A 12,554-nucleotide genomic window follows, 5' to 3' on the forward strand; every position below is an offset into this window, starting at 1 on the left:
ACTACTGCGTGAAAATTGAGAATTTATTTATAATAGTTAAACTCTTCTAAACTATCATATTAAAATTAAATAATATGTTTATTATTTAAAAAAAAAGTTATATAGTTATTATTAATTTATATAAGATAAATTAATTATCAAACTAATTTAAATAATATATATTTTAATTATTTATTAAGAAATATATATTTATGTATATTAATAAAAAATAAAATCAAATTATTCTCTTGTTGTCATTATTATTATTATATATATATATATATATATATATATTAAGATATAATATTCATGATCAGTATCATAATTCCATTACTGCCTCAATCCTGTCACCAATCTTTTAATTTGAAGAGTGAAAGAATATCAAAGAAGAATAGCATAATAAGAATATGAACTGTCTACTAATTTTAATTACTGGTACAATTTTCCTATTTTGTAAGATTCTTTCTTTAAAATTACATAAAATATATATAAAATATAATGTTATAAAATTAAATAAGTTCAATATACAAAAAAAACAAAATCATTGTTCTGAGTATATGTTACACATTTTTCTTAAAATATTTATATTATTTTTTTTATGCTATAATGTATCACTATTCAACACTACAATCAACTAACTTAAAAATTATTTGAACTAAAGAAAAAAAGTTATATAGTTAATATTAGGTGGTGTAATGAATTTGATACAAAATTTATTTATATTGTTGAAATAATAAACTATCATAAAAATAAAAATAACAAAATAATTAATCATGTATACATTAATTTTCTCTTTATTGTGTATTGATTATTTATTAAGAAAGAAAAAAAGTTACATAATTTTTAAATTATTAATAAATTGATAGCAATAAACTAATGGAAGTTACAATGTCAATTAAAAATATTAAATACATTTATTTTTTTAATTAATTTTAATTAAGTCATTTAATGTAAATTATATAATTAATAAATTTTAATTTATAAATTTATATCAAATTTTATCATTTAATTCAAGTTTGAATTTTATTTATTCAAATTATTATTGAAATTATGAATTAATTTAAAATTATAACATTTCACTCTATGGTATACTCGGCTAGTCGAGCCCTGCAGGTGACCAATCGTGAATTTAACAGCATTGTGAAACACACTTTTAGAGTCTCTAACGAGATTTATAGTTGATGTAACTCACGAGTTTAGAGTCTAACTCGAGATTTTTTTAATTTTTATTTTCGAATATTTTCTTAATATTTTTAAAATTTGTAATTTAAAAGTTAAATACTAAGTTTAAGTGATATTGTTTTATAAAATTATACTATTTTATTATTATTATTCATATAATTAAAAAAACTTGATTTAAAATAAATAAAATAAATCACGAGACTTGTTTATTAGGGTGCACGTGTACGGAAGGCCCGAGTAGTTGATATAGTCCGCCAAACAAGGCATACGATGGTTCATGTGACACGAGAGGTTCTATATATAAGGCGGCAATTCCTATTCCGCGTTTATGAGTTTTTCTCCGTCGTCTCTTCTTTCTCTCTTTCGTTAAACACGAGGTTGGCAAAACCCTAACCCAAGGTTTTTCCATGCGCCTCTTCTTTACATTTTCATCTCCATTGTTTTAATACATTCATATAACAGCTCTTCTTACTTGATTGATCCGACTGTTCTATCTTCTAAGATCAGTCCTTCTTAGATCTTGCATGTATGTATAGATTTATCTGATGCTGTTTATTTGATCAGTGGTAGATGTTAGTCATTACCCTGTTTTCTGTTTATGATGTTTTTTCAACTTGATCTTAAGGATATAGAAGATTGTGGTGTAGGGTTTGCTTTGAAATCTATTATAATGTTCTCCTCTCTTTGTACAGTGATGGCTTCAAAGAGAATTCTGAAAGAGTTGAAGGACCTGCAAAAGGACCCACCTACTTCATGCAGTGCTGGTTTGTACATTCTTATATCAATACTTGCAATTATGTTCTGCAATTATGCTGTGTTAAAGAGAAACATATACATGTGAATACTCTTTGACTGAATTTTGTAAATGTAAGGCTGTTGTGTACTGTTTTACTTATATGGGTTTGGATGTAAACTAGTTTGGGTTGGATCATATAGCTAGGAATATGATGTTAGTGTAATGGCATGAATTTTGGATCAATAATTTGCTCTATAAACTTTGAATTCTTTCGATTTGTTGTGAATTCTGTGTGTGATCGATCCCTGATCAAGAGACAGTGGGAGTTAGACAATTCTTTTAGGGATACAAATCTAATAAGAGGAGAATTTAGCTAAAACTTCAACGGTATGGGCTGGTCTATTACCTTATTCTCAAAACATTTAATTGCCATGTTTTTGTTATGATTGAAGGTCCTGTTGGAGAGGACATGTTCCATTGGCAGGCTACTATATTGGGCCCAGCCGACAGTCCATTTACAGGAGGAGTGTTTCTTGTTACTATCCACTTCCCACCGGATTACCCATTTAAGCCACCAAAGGTTTCTTTTTTAAAAATTCAATCTTGCATTATTATGTTCATGTTGTACATTTTTATTTTATAGTGTTCAGTGTAACATTCATGTATAGATGAATAATGGTTGCTTCATTTTCAAAGGTTTCATTCAAGACCAAAGTGTACCACCCTAACATTAATAGCAATGGTAGCATTTGCCTAGACATTCTCAAAGAGCAGTGGAGCCCGGCTCTCACCATATCCAAGGTAGTTTTCATTTTCATTGTTCTAAAATCTAAATTTGTTCTGAATTCAAATAAATCTATGGTTCATTCATAAGAACTAAGAAGAAATCTTAATGTTAAAACAGGTTCTACTGTCAATTTGTTCTCTACTGACTGATCCAAACCCTGATGATCCTCTAGTCCCGGAAATTGCTCACACTTACAAAACAGACAGGGCTAAGTACGAGATGTCAGCTCGTTCGTGGACACAGAAGTATGCAATGGGATGAAAAGGAAACACTTATGCATCATCCTTTTCCCTTTTTATTTCAATCAATTTCCCTATTCCAGTAAATAAAGTAGTAGCAAAGATTGTTCGCTGGCTAGCTAATACTTATGTTACTGGTTTCCTTTTTTCTATCCGTATCTGACTAAGTTAATATGCTTTAACAAAACTATATGAAGCTATTTCATTTTCTTCATTTGAATCATGTTTGGTTAATTTTCTATTAGCTGTCATTCCTGTGAGCCGCAAAAGGTGAATCCCTTAATGGCTAGAAAGTTTAATGGACCACAATATGGGGGGTGAGAAATGTGGTCCATGTTTATAATAAGGATATGCATATTAATGAAAGCTACATAAGCTAAGGTTATGATGGGACCATGACCATATGAGGGCAAAGGGAAAGGGAGACAGAAGGGCTATTCAATGATACGTCTCTTTTTTATAAGTAATCAGCAATATGAATTTCCCTCCTGTTTCTTCTTGAATGGGTTCTTTCACAATTTTATTATTCCTTTTTTGTTTTGGTTGTGTGCGTAATTTGTATTAAGTTGGCCCGCAAACAACTTAATCATCTAACCTGACGTAGAACTCGTCGTCTGACGGGCTCGAACCTAAGATTCACAAGGAGGCTGAGATATCCATCTCTTAAGATTCACAAGGAGGCTGAGATATCCATCTCTTATTATCGCTAAGCTAGAAGACGGGTTAAGTTTACATTCTACATTTGGGTTTTCTTTTACCAAAACCAAATTAAAAGGAATGATAAAAACTATAGAATAAAATTAGGCAGTAAATGTTAAAAAAACCAGAGCAGGTTTCTCTTACCTCTGTGACATTGGAAAAAGACTACTCTTTCTGTGTGTATAGGCATGAGAGGTCGTTTTCCCTATACAAGCAGAAAGAAATCCAGCTTCTTATTTAAATATTTTTTAACTTGTTCAAGTCAACCAGTGAATATACAAGTAGAGAATTTGCATTCTTCTGTATATTGGGTTTAATGATTGACTAAATAATTTATAAGAATCAGTTGTCACATCAAATCTATAGAATTGAAATTTATGATTAAAGATAGATAGATCATCACATTACCACACTACTCAGATTCTGCTTCATATTTCTTTGTTTGTTTTAGCCTCTCTCTAAATTCTTATCTGACACTGTTAAAAAGTAAAAATATTTCCCCCTTTTTCTATCATATTTAATCGATCACGTTAAAAAAGTAAACATCTTAAATTTCCACATCGGTTAATTTTATAGAAACAAGTTACTTATAAGTAATTTGCTTTTGAGATAAAGAAAAAGGAAAGGAAAGCTACTTTTGTACACCCTATAAGATCTGCATGCTACTATTTCATGGCGAAGTCTATTAATAGGGAGGAAAAGCAAGCATAAACTCGTATACAAAAAGGAAGGTAAGCTAGGCTGGTGACGATAAGAGAAAAGTAGACAGCTTCCTTTTTGCATCTCTGATACAGAAAAAAGCACCGCTCTCTTCTCAATTATGTAAAATCTTCTTCCATATCTTCTTCTTCTTCTTCATATATTTTCAGATTCGCAGTTGCCAGATCGATTTTCATTTTCTCTGCATAATTTGCTCTCGCGCGATCGCCGGAAGATTTCTCCAGTCTCCAGGTGCAGATTGATTCGAAGAACAGCGCATTTCCTTATCTGAGGACTTAGGAAGTATCAGGTATGCGTTATCTATCAATCTATCTCCATGAAACAGAATTGTATGGAAATATTGAATCAATGCTTGACGCTTGTTTATACTTTTAGCAGAATTGTGTATGAACTCTCTAATTAGTTCTTCGCATCTTCAAATCGGAGTCACTCAAGCATAATGTGAATATATACTCAATATTTTCATCGATGTACATTTTTAGATGGAGAATCTCTCTGTTTATTGCATATTCCTACTGTTTTTTTGGTTGTAGAAGAAGTTTCATGTTATATATCTCCGTGAAACCAGAATTGCATGGAAATTGTGTATGAACTCTTTCATTAGTTCATCGCCTCTTCAAATCGGAGTCACTCAAGCATATTGTGAATATATAATCTCAACATTTTCATCGATGTACATTTTTAGATGGAGAATCTCTCTGTTTATTGCATATTTCTATCTATCACCGTTGAAACAGAACTTGACGCTAGTTTCTACTTCTAGAAAATTTGTGTATGAACTCTCTAATTAGTTCGTCGCTTCTTCAAATCGAGTCACTCAAGCATATTGTGAATAATGTACATTTTTAGATGGAGAATCTCTCTGTTTATTGCATATTCTTACTGTTTATTTGGTTGAAGAAGAAGTTTCATGTTACAGTATATATGGAGATGATATTTGTCCTTTACAAGCTGCAAAAATGTCACATTAGTCTTGATAAAAACTCTTGATGACATTGTAATAGATAAGAAGCAAGGGATGACTGCCTCGAGTAAAATCAGTCATTCACTCAAGAGAAGTAGGAAGAGTAAACTTGACTACATAGTTCCATCAATTTCCATGGAAGATATACATGATGCTAAAGAAGAGAGCGCTGTGAGGGAACTGCGTCAAAAGCTACTTGACAGGGACTTGTTACCTCTTAAACATGATGACTACTATATGCTGTTAAGGTCAGATTTCCATGAATATAATAAATTAGCATATTCATTGTTAATTTTCAAACTGTGAAAGTTGAACAATATGGTACTGTTCGACCCAAGTTGATTTTGGTTTTTTCGTATGGTGAAACCTTTCAACACTGGAAACCTCTATAGATATGTATGGATTCACTGTTCAATGAAATAGTATCAGCAACTAGCTTGCATTATTGCATTTAAAGTTCAACTAATGTTCATTCACTACTTTTAGCTTTGTTATTCTAGGTTCCAGCTATTCTACAATGGTTGCATAGCACAATAAGTTCTTGAATAAGCAGTTAGTATTTCATCTGATTCTTCTATTAATGTAGATTTTTGAAGGCTCGAGATTTCAATTTAGAGAAAACAATCCAGATGTGGGCAGAGATGCTTAGATGGAGGAAAGAATATGGAGCAGACACCATAATCAAGGTAATCACACCTGCGCATATCTCTTAGACTTATAAAACAGACAACATGTGTTGCATGGTAAACCATACCAGGACATATTGATTTCCTTTTTGAAATCTAGCCTTTCCTGTTTTCCTTAACACTGATCCTAATTAAAACGGGAACATTGGAACTATTAAAATATTAGGACTTTGAATTTGAAGAACTGGAAGAAGTATTACAGTATTATCCTCATGGATATCACGGTGTTGATAAGGAAGGAAGACCCATTTACATAGAGAGGCTTGGAAGAGCTAATCCCAATAAGCTTATGCAAATCACTACAGTTGACCGCTTCTTAAAATACCATGTTCAAGAGTTTGAACGGGCTTTTTCTGAAAAGTTCCCTTCATGTTCATTTGCTGCAAAGAAACGCATATGCTCAACCACTACAATTTTGGATGTACAAGGCCTGGTAAGTTGGCTACATTATGTACTAGGGAATGTGATCTCTCTTATTCATGTTACGTATTAGAAAGGTGGCAATATATTGAAATATTTGGTTGTTATGCGCACAGGGTATTAAGAATTTCACGAAGACAGCTGCAAATCTTCTTTCAGCAATATCAAAAATTGATAATAACTACTATCCAGAGGTAAGCTGCCTTTTATAAGCATAAGGTGCTTTGTGGTATATAGTTGGAGAAGGGCTTCATTTGAGTTCAATTATTATACATGTTATCTTCAGGGAATTTAGTACTATTTCCAATTTGATAACTTATTTAGGTTTTCTTGCATTTATCTATAGACACTACATAAAATGTATGTAGTCAATGCTGGTCATGGCTTTGAGAAGATTTTGTGGCCTGCTGCACAGAAATTCATCGATCCAAAGACTGTTGCAAAAATACAGGTAAGGATTATGATGAATGTATTTCTGGACCTTTTGCCAAATGCAAATTACGAAAATGGTCTGCTTACATGTTCTCGGATTTTCTTGGTAGGTTTTGGGGTCAAAATCTTTATCCAAGATACTCGAAACAATTGAGTCAAGGTTTGTTTTGCCTGGTTTGTCTCAAGTAGAAATCATCTTGGTCCTATGGACTTACATTTTCCCAATCTTCCTTCAGTCAACTTCCAGAATTTTTAGGTGGCTCATGCACATGCTCAACTGAAGGAGGGTGCCTGCAGTATAGAAAGGGTCCATGGAACAATCCTGAAATTATAAAGGTATTTAACGATTAAACTGTCCTACGCGGGTGCTGTTTTTTCTGGATTAAAGTATATATTATAAGTTAACCAATGAGTATGAAATGGATTCTCTCTTCTTTTGTTCATTTGTAGCTTATTCTCAACCTAGAAGCAAGATTTATGAGGAAAAGCTCCAAATTATCCAATCATCGTCGGGAAGTTGGTCCATGCCTTCATGTCCCAAAGGCAAGTGTCTGGCTTATACATCACAATCTGCTTAGTAATAAGAAAAAACAAAAGCACCATTTAAATCAAATCATTTTTACGGGATGTGCAGGAAAGTGAAGCAATTACAGATGCTCATTCCAGTTGTAATGTCGACTCAGTTGATGATAGAGTTAAGGTCCAGAATGCGATGCATCCTTGTGGTAAGATAAAAACGTGCAGTTTTAATAGTGCTTAATTTGTTTCTTCTGATATTCTTCACCCATCTTTGACTAAAGGTACAAATCAAACTGACCAACTGCTAAATGTTGAGACAATGAAGCACATTGCGAAGACAGTGATGTATTCCATGGCGAAAGTGGTTGTATTTATATGTAAAAAGTCGTTCGAATTATCTTGGAGAAGGGTAAGTCATGTATATCCATCCTCCGAAACTGGAATCGATAAGCTGCATGGAGCTGAAGCTACTATAGTCACATTCAGCGAAGAGAACAGACTTCTTTCGTGTTGTGTTGAACGTGTAGAAATATTAGAAAAGTTGTTGAAAGAAGTTGACAAGAAGCCAGCTGAAATTCCGTTTATAAAGGAACAAATGCTTCAGCAATCATTGGATAGAATAAGATGTCTCGAACACGACCTCAAGGAAACCAAAGGAGTAAGAAAATTTAAATAGTGTTGAGACTCATAGCTCGGTCTGACCAAATCATGAACTCATGTACTCAAAATCATGGGTTCGAGTATTCACCTTCCCATTTTCTACCAGGCTTTCTTCTTATAACTGTTTTTTTCTTTTGTGTGTAGGTCTTGCATGCTACGGTGAAAAAACAACTTGAGATTGAAGAATTATTGGAAAAGTCATATTCGTCGTCGTTGAGCTGCCGTGTAAGTCTTGCAATTTGAATAAATTTGAACATTAATTAAAGTTTAAAATTAAAAATAAAAAATTAATAATTTTTTGTTATTTTTTTTATTATTACAGAAGAGGGGACTATGCTGAAACAATAGAGAAATTAATTAAGGTGTCCTGGTTGGGTGGTATATATAGAAGAGAATAAGCAAGAAATTAAGAAATTAAATTGATCGGTAGATTTTTTTTATCACTAATTTGTAACGTGGTATGAATTATTGACAATTTTCTTTTTTAAGCTAGAAGAGTTTTGACTTTCTAACTTTTGAAAGAGCGATAAAATTAATCTTTCACGTTATCAATTGAGGAACGATAAACTTAACGAAAAAATAAGTGAAAGCAAGCAAGTTTACGAATCTGATATGGTTTGTCACGTTGCCCCACGTTTTGAAATATGAACGTTTCGGGATCTGAAATGACCGTTTCTGGACATTTTTATTTTTTTCTCTTCTACCCACGTGCGTTTCAGGATATTTTTAAAATTTTCTCTCCCCTACCCATATAATATGCCACGTCATTTGTGTACTTAGCTTTTTTTTCGTATTAATAAAAATCAAGATATTAACACGAGTTAGCCCTTATTATTATTGATAACTACATTTTAATAAGAGATCTATTTAAATATATTTAAAAATAAAATATAAACAAATGTTTCTAAAAAGATTTTCTCTAAAAGTTTAGAAGATGATTTGTTCTGTAGCTATAAGTTAGGGGTTATAATTTTGATATTAGTTCCGAGAATATGAAATCGTAAGGACAATTTCGTAGTTTTTGAGTTCTACGAGGGGCACATATGTAACCGACCAGTATTTTACTAATGGAGTCATTTTCACTCGTATTCTCGACGTTTTCTTTTGAAGAAGAACTCAATCCTGCAGATTAACGATAGAGACACTTTTCTCTCTCTTTCTCTCTCTCTAAATTCAGAGCGACACCGCGTTTTACTCGCCGGAAATTCCATTAATGATCAATATCTGATTACAGTTAAGATCCGGGGTAATCACTTCGTCAATTTTTGGTCCGTTGAATTGTTAAAGGTCAGAACTTTCTTATGCTATCGTATTTTCTAGATAGAAAAAGTAAAACCTCTGTAAAATGTTCAGTGATTTTCTTCTGTTAAGATTCTAGGGTTTCCTTATTTTAACCCTGTTCTTAAATAGGTCTTCATATTCTTTTTGTTGAGATTTAGTCAATTGTTAGTTGGTGTTGGTTTGATCTTGTGAGGTTAGGGTTTATAGCTATAGGGATTCTATTTGAAGCATTGCATGCTGGTTTCAGATGTTTTGTTCAATTGAGTCTTATCTCCTTTCTGGAATGAAGCTCAATCTGAGGTTGCTGATTGGGTATTAGTTAATTTTTGGTTTGTTTGTTGTGATTCATTTAGGGTCATGTCTAGTCATCGAGTTGACGAAGCTGAGGCTGAAAACATGACTGGGGATAATGAAGTGGATGGTGTAGATGATGATATGGATGAAGAGTTTCACGGTGAAGAGATGGATGGCTCAGACTCTGATGTGGATGAATACTATTACTTGGTTTGTTATCTTGATCTTAGAATGGTATCATAAACTTATCCATCTTTGGATTATTTTGGAATTTAACTATTGTTTCATTTGTAGAATAATAAAATAGCGGATACAACTGCTTCTCAAGCTAGGAAGGGGAAAGATATTCAAGGGATACCTTGGGATCGCCTTAGTATTAGTAGAGAGGAATATAGGAAGACGAGGTTAGAACAGTACAATAATTATGAGAACGTCACCCATTCGAGCCAAATGGTTGAAAAAGTAAGCAGAGATGTATTCTTTTATGTTCCAAATTGACTTTATATTAGACATTTTGTATTTAACATTGATATCTTAATACAGGAATGCCAAGTAACAAAGAAATGGGGATTGTATTATGATTTTAGGCGAAATTCAAGATCCGTGAAATCAACAATACTTCATTTCCAGGTTAGTTTTCTTTTCAATCTTCTAAATTGTGTTTGAAAAATTCGATCTTTTATGTGGCCCATGAAATTTGAAGTTTCTTTTTTTGTTTTCGCTATCAAATAACCTATTATCCCATTAATATTCAAATCATGACCAAAAATATCAAATTACCTTTACTTTATTTTGTATACAAATTGAAATGTCAAATACAAAAAAAGTATTTTAGTCATTTGAAGGATAACAAGCTCCTGTCTTACTATCTGAACTGATCTTTTCTTTTATGAAATAAAGTAAATATTCTATTACTTAATTGGGTGCATATCAATGCAGTTGAGGAACTTGGTTTGGGTCACGTCAAAGCATGATGTCTACCTAATGTCTCATTTTTCTATTGTTCATTGGTCTTCATTAACTGGTAACAAGACCGAGGTTCTTAATGTTTCAGGCCATGTGGCACCATGTGAGGTAATTGTTTCTTATTTGTCTTGGAATAATTATGTTATGTTAGTTACTGATTTTCATCTACTGCAGAAACATCCTGGAAGCCTGCTTGAAGGATTCACTCAAACGCAAATTAGTACCCTTGCAGTAAAAGATAATTTGTTGGTTGCTGGTGGATTTCTGGGTGAACTTATATGCAAGGTATCTCGAAATTTAACCATCATTCTTTACCTTGCTCAGGTCTCCTTAGATTCTCATTTACAGCTTGTGATTCCTTCCTGTGAATGATTGTGATGACCTGGATGTGTGATTTTGTCGTGTGCATTCTCTTTTCTTTGAGTTGTCGTATCTATTGAATGAAGTCACTTTGAGTTGTCGTATCTATTGAACGGACAGACGTTGAATACTGAATTTTACGTGTCTAATGAGTTAGGTCATAGAAAATAAATGCAGAATCAACTAAACAAAAATATCTAAATATTAAGTATGATTTGATATTTAGATAGTCAAATAATAATGTAACTTAATTAATGTCGGTAAATAGTCAAATAATAATGTAAATTAATTAATTGTACTGGATTACCGTGTTATTATGTAGCTTACTTTGAGATTAATCTAATTAAGTAACTGACTTAAAATAATTTAGTAATTTTATCAAATCAAGATTCATGACTAATGGATGTTAATAAATTTCACAGAATTTGACCAGACCTGGAATATGCTTCTGCACAAGAACTACATACGAAGATAATGCAATTACTAATGCTATTGAGATATATACCACTCCAAGGTAAATTCAGTAATCCTTTTGTTACAAGTATTCACTAGTTTAGAAGATTTCAGTCAATTGATCTTTTAAAGTCTCTGTTCCCAGTGGCGCATTACATTTCATCGCTTCAAATAACGACGGCGGAGTTAGGGTTTTCGATATGGAGAAATTTCAACTCTCTAATCATTTTATCTTCGACTGGCCAGTGAATGTGAGTTATTCTCTTTCGATTGCTTGCTGAGATAATAATCATGTTGCTTATGGTTCCTATTTTTTTCCGCAGCATACGTCTCAGAGTCCAGACGGTAACCTTATAACAGTAGTAGGAGACAGTCCGACTGGATTGTTGGTTGATTCGAGAACTGGAAAGGTATGAAAAACTAAATAGCTTGTTCATAATAATAATTACTTAATTAAATTTTCATTTCCTGTTTCTGGTTTCTGCAGACTATTGCTACTTTATCTGGTCACGCGGATTACTCGTTCGCATCAGCATGGAATCCAGATGGGGTCACGTTTGCAACTGGAAATCAGGACAAGACATGCCGAATATGGGATGTACGAAACCTATCAAAGTCTGTTACTTCTCTGAGAGGTAACCTTGGAGCCATACGATCAATTCGTTACACATCGGATGGTCGTTACTTGTCCACGGCTGAGCCAGCAGACTTTGTTCACGTTTACGATGTGAGAAGTGGGTACAAGGAAGAACAGGAAATAAACTTCTTTGGGGAGATATCTGGAATGGCTTTCAGCCCGGACACAGATTCACTGTTTATAGGTGTATGGGATCGAACTTATGGTAGCTTACTGGAGTTTGGCCGTCGAAGACAATACTCCTATCTCGACTCTATCATTTGATTTTGTGATAATAATTCGATTCTGAACTGGGAGAATGTTATTGTTTATTTATGGGGATTATTTTCTGTATATTATTGAACTTTCTTTGGTTGGTTGGAGGAACTTCTTGTAATTCAATTTGTGTTTCATCCTTTACTTGGATTATAAAGTTTTGTTTTTAACAACAAAAAAATGTCAATTTTCTAACATTATCATAAGATGTGATCAAATAAATCTTTGATCCAGAAACAGCCAATGAAAATCTTCCATGTCAACACCCAAATCCATCTCATTTCA

General features: G+C 32.8%; 3 protein-coding genes across 4 annotated transcripts; all 3 read left to right on the forward strand.

Moving 5' to 3' along the window:
* Nucleotides 1–1,812: 1,812 nt before the first annotated feature.
* LOC124921614 (ubiquitin-conjugating enzyme E2 28-like) lies at nucleotides 1,813–3,137 on the forward strand. The gene is made up of 4 exons (XM_047462286.1): nucleotides 1,813–1,925; nucleotides 2,350–2,477; nucleotides 2,594–2,698; nucleotides 2,802–3,137. Exons 1-4 carry the CDS (start codon nucleotides 1,832–1,834, stop codon nucleotides 2,943–2,945), a joined length of 471 nt encoding a protein of 156 aa, XP_047318242.1. The 5' UTR covers nucleotides 1,813–1,831; the 3' UTR covers nucleotides 2,946–3,137.
* Nucleotides 3,138–4,232: 1,095 nt separating this feature from the next.
* Nucleotides 4,233–8,532, forward strand: LOC124921122 (phosphatidylinositol/phosphatidylcholine transfer protein SFH13-like). 2 transcript variants are annotated; one of them, XM_047461739.1, is made up of 14 exons: nucleotides 4,233–4,353; nucleotides 4,500–4,631; nucleotides 5,347–5,554; nucleotides 5,893–5,992; nucleotides 6,159–6,425; nucleotides 6,529–6,606; nucleotides 6,759–6,863; nucleotides 6,955–7,004; nucleotides 7,081–7,180; nucleotides 7,295–7,387; nucleotides 7,479–7,569; nucleotides 7,645–8,021; nucleotides 8,168–8,248; nucleotides 8,346–8,532. In XM_047461739.1, the coding sequence occupies exons 3-14, from the start codon at nucleotides 5,361–5,363 to the stop codon at nucleotides 8,361–8,363; spliced, it is 1,554 nt and encodes a 517-aa protein (XP_047317695.1). In that variant the 5' UTR covers nucleotides 4,233–4,353; nucleotides 4,500–4,631; nucleotides 5,347–5,360; the 3' UTR covers nucleotides 8,364–8,532. The 2 variants fall into 2 exon arrangements, with proteins under 2 accessions (XP_047317695.1, XP_047317694.1); XM_047461738.1 differs by having other exon boundaries at nucleotides 4,243–4,353; nucleotides 4,492–4,631.
* A 589-nt stretch (nucleotides 8,533–9,121) lies between these two features.
* Nucleotides 9,122–12,413, forward strand: LOC124919003 (uncharacterized WD repeat-containing protein C2A9.03-like). Its single transcript, XM_047459098.1, has 10 exons — nucleotides 9,122–9,310; nucleotides 9,658–9,808; nucleotides 9,893–10,060; nucleotides 10,142–10,228; nucleotides 10,538–10,672; nucleotides 10,739–10,849; nucleotides 11,347–11,438; nucleotides 11,523–11,628; nucleotides 11,701–11,787; nucleotides 11,865–12,413. The coding sequence occupies exons 2-10, from the start codon at nucleotides 9,662–9,664 to the stop codon at nucleotides 12,276–12,278; spliced, it is 1,347 nt and encodes a 448-aa protein (XP_047315054.1). The 5' UTR covers nucleotides 9,122–9,310; nucleotides 9,658–9,661; the 3' UTR covers nucleotides 12,279–12,413.
* Nucleotides 12,414–12,554: the final 141 nt, after the last annotated feature.

The sequence above is a fragment of the Impatiens glandulifera genome, chromosome 1 (assembly GCF_907164915.1).
Source record: "Impatiens glandulifera chromosome 1, dImpGla2.1, whole genome shotgun sequence".
NCBI lineage: Eukaryota > Viridiplantae > Streptophyta > Magnoliopsida > Ericales > Balsaminaceae > Impatiens > Impatiens glandulifera.

Excerpts from the sequence above, each read along its gene's own strand:
- LOC124921122 (XM_047461739.1), top strand. The coding sequence starts at position 5,361 with ATGACTGCCTCGAGTAAAATCAGTCATTCACTCAAGAGAAGTAGGAAG. Across the intron at positions 5,555-5,892 it reads GACTACTATATGCTGTTAAG|ATTTTTGAAGGCTCGAGATT; the intron begins GTCAGATTTCCA and ends CTATTAATGTAG. Across the intron at positions 5,993-6,158 it reads GAGCAGACACCATAATCAAG|GACTTTGAATTTGAAGAACT; the intron begins GTAATCACACCT and ends TTAAAATATTAG.
- LOC124921614 (XM_047462286.1), top strand. The coding sequence starts at position 1,832 with ATGTTCTCCTCTCTTTGTACAGTGATGGCTTCAAAGAGAATTCTGAAA. Across the intron at positions 1,926-2,349 it reads ACCTACTTCATGCAGTGCTG|GTCCTGTTGGAGAGGACATG; the intron begins GTTTGTACATTC and ends TTATGATTGAAG. Across the intron at positions 2,699-2,801 it reads CGGCTCTCACCATATCCAAG|GTTCTACTGTCAATTTGTTC; the intron begins GTAGTTTTCATT and ends ATGTTAAAACAG.
- LOC124919003 (XM_047459098.1), top strand. The coding sequence starts at position 9,662 with ATGTCTAGTCATCGAGTTGACGAAGCTGAGGCTGAAAACATGACTGGG. Across the intron at positions 10,061-10,141 it reads CGAGCCAAATGGTTGAAAAA|GAATGCCAAGTAACAAAGAA; the intron begins GTAAGCAGAGAT and ends ATCTTAATACAG. Across the intron at positions 11,439-11,522 it reads GAGATATATACCACTCCAAG|TGGCGCATTACATTTCATCG; the intron begins GTAAATTCAGTA and ends CTCTGTTCCCAG.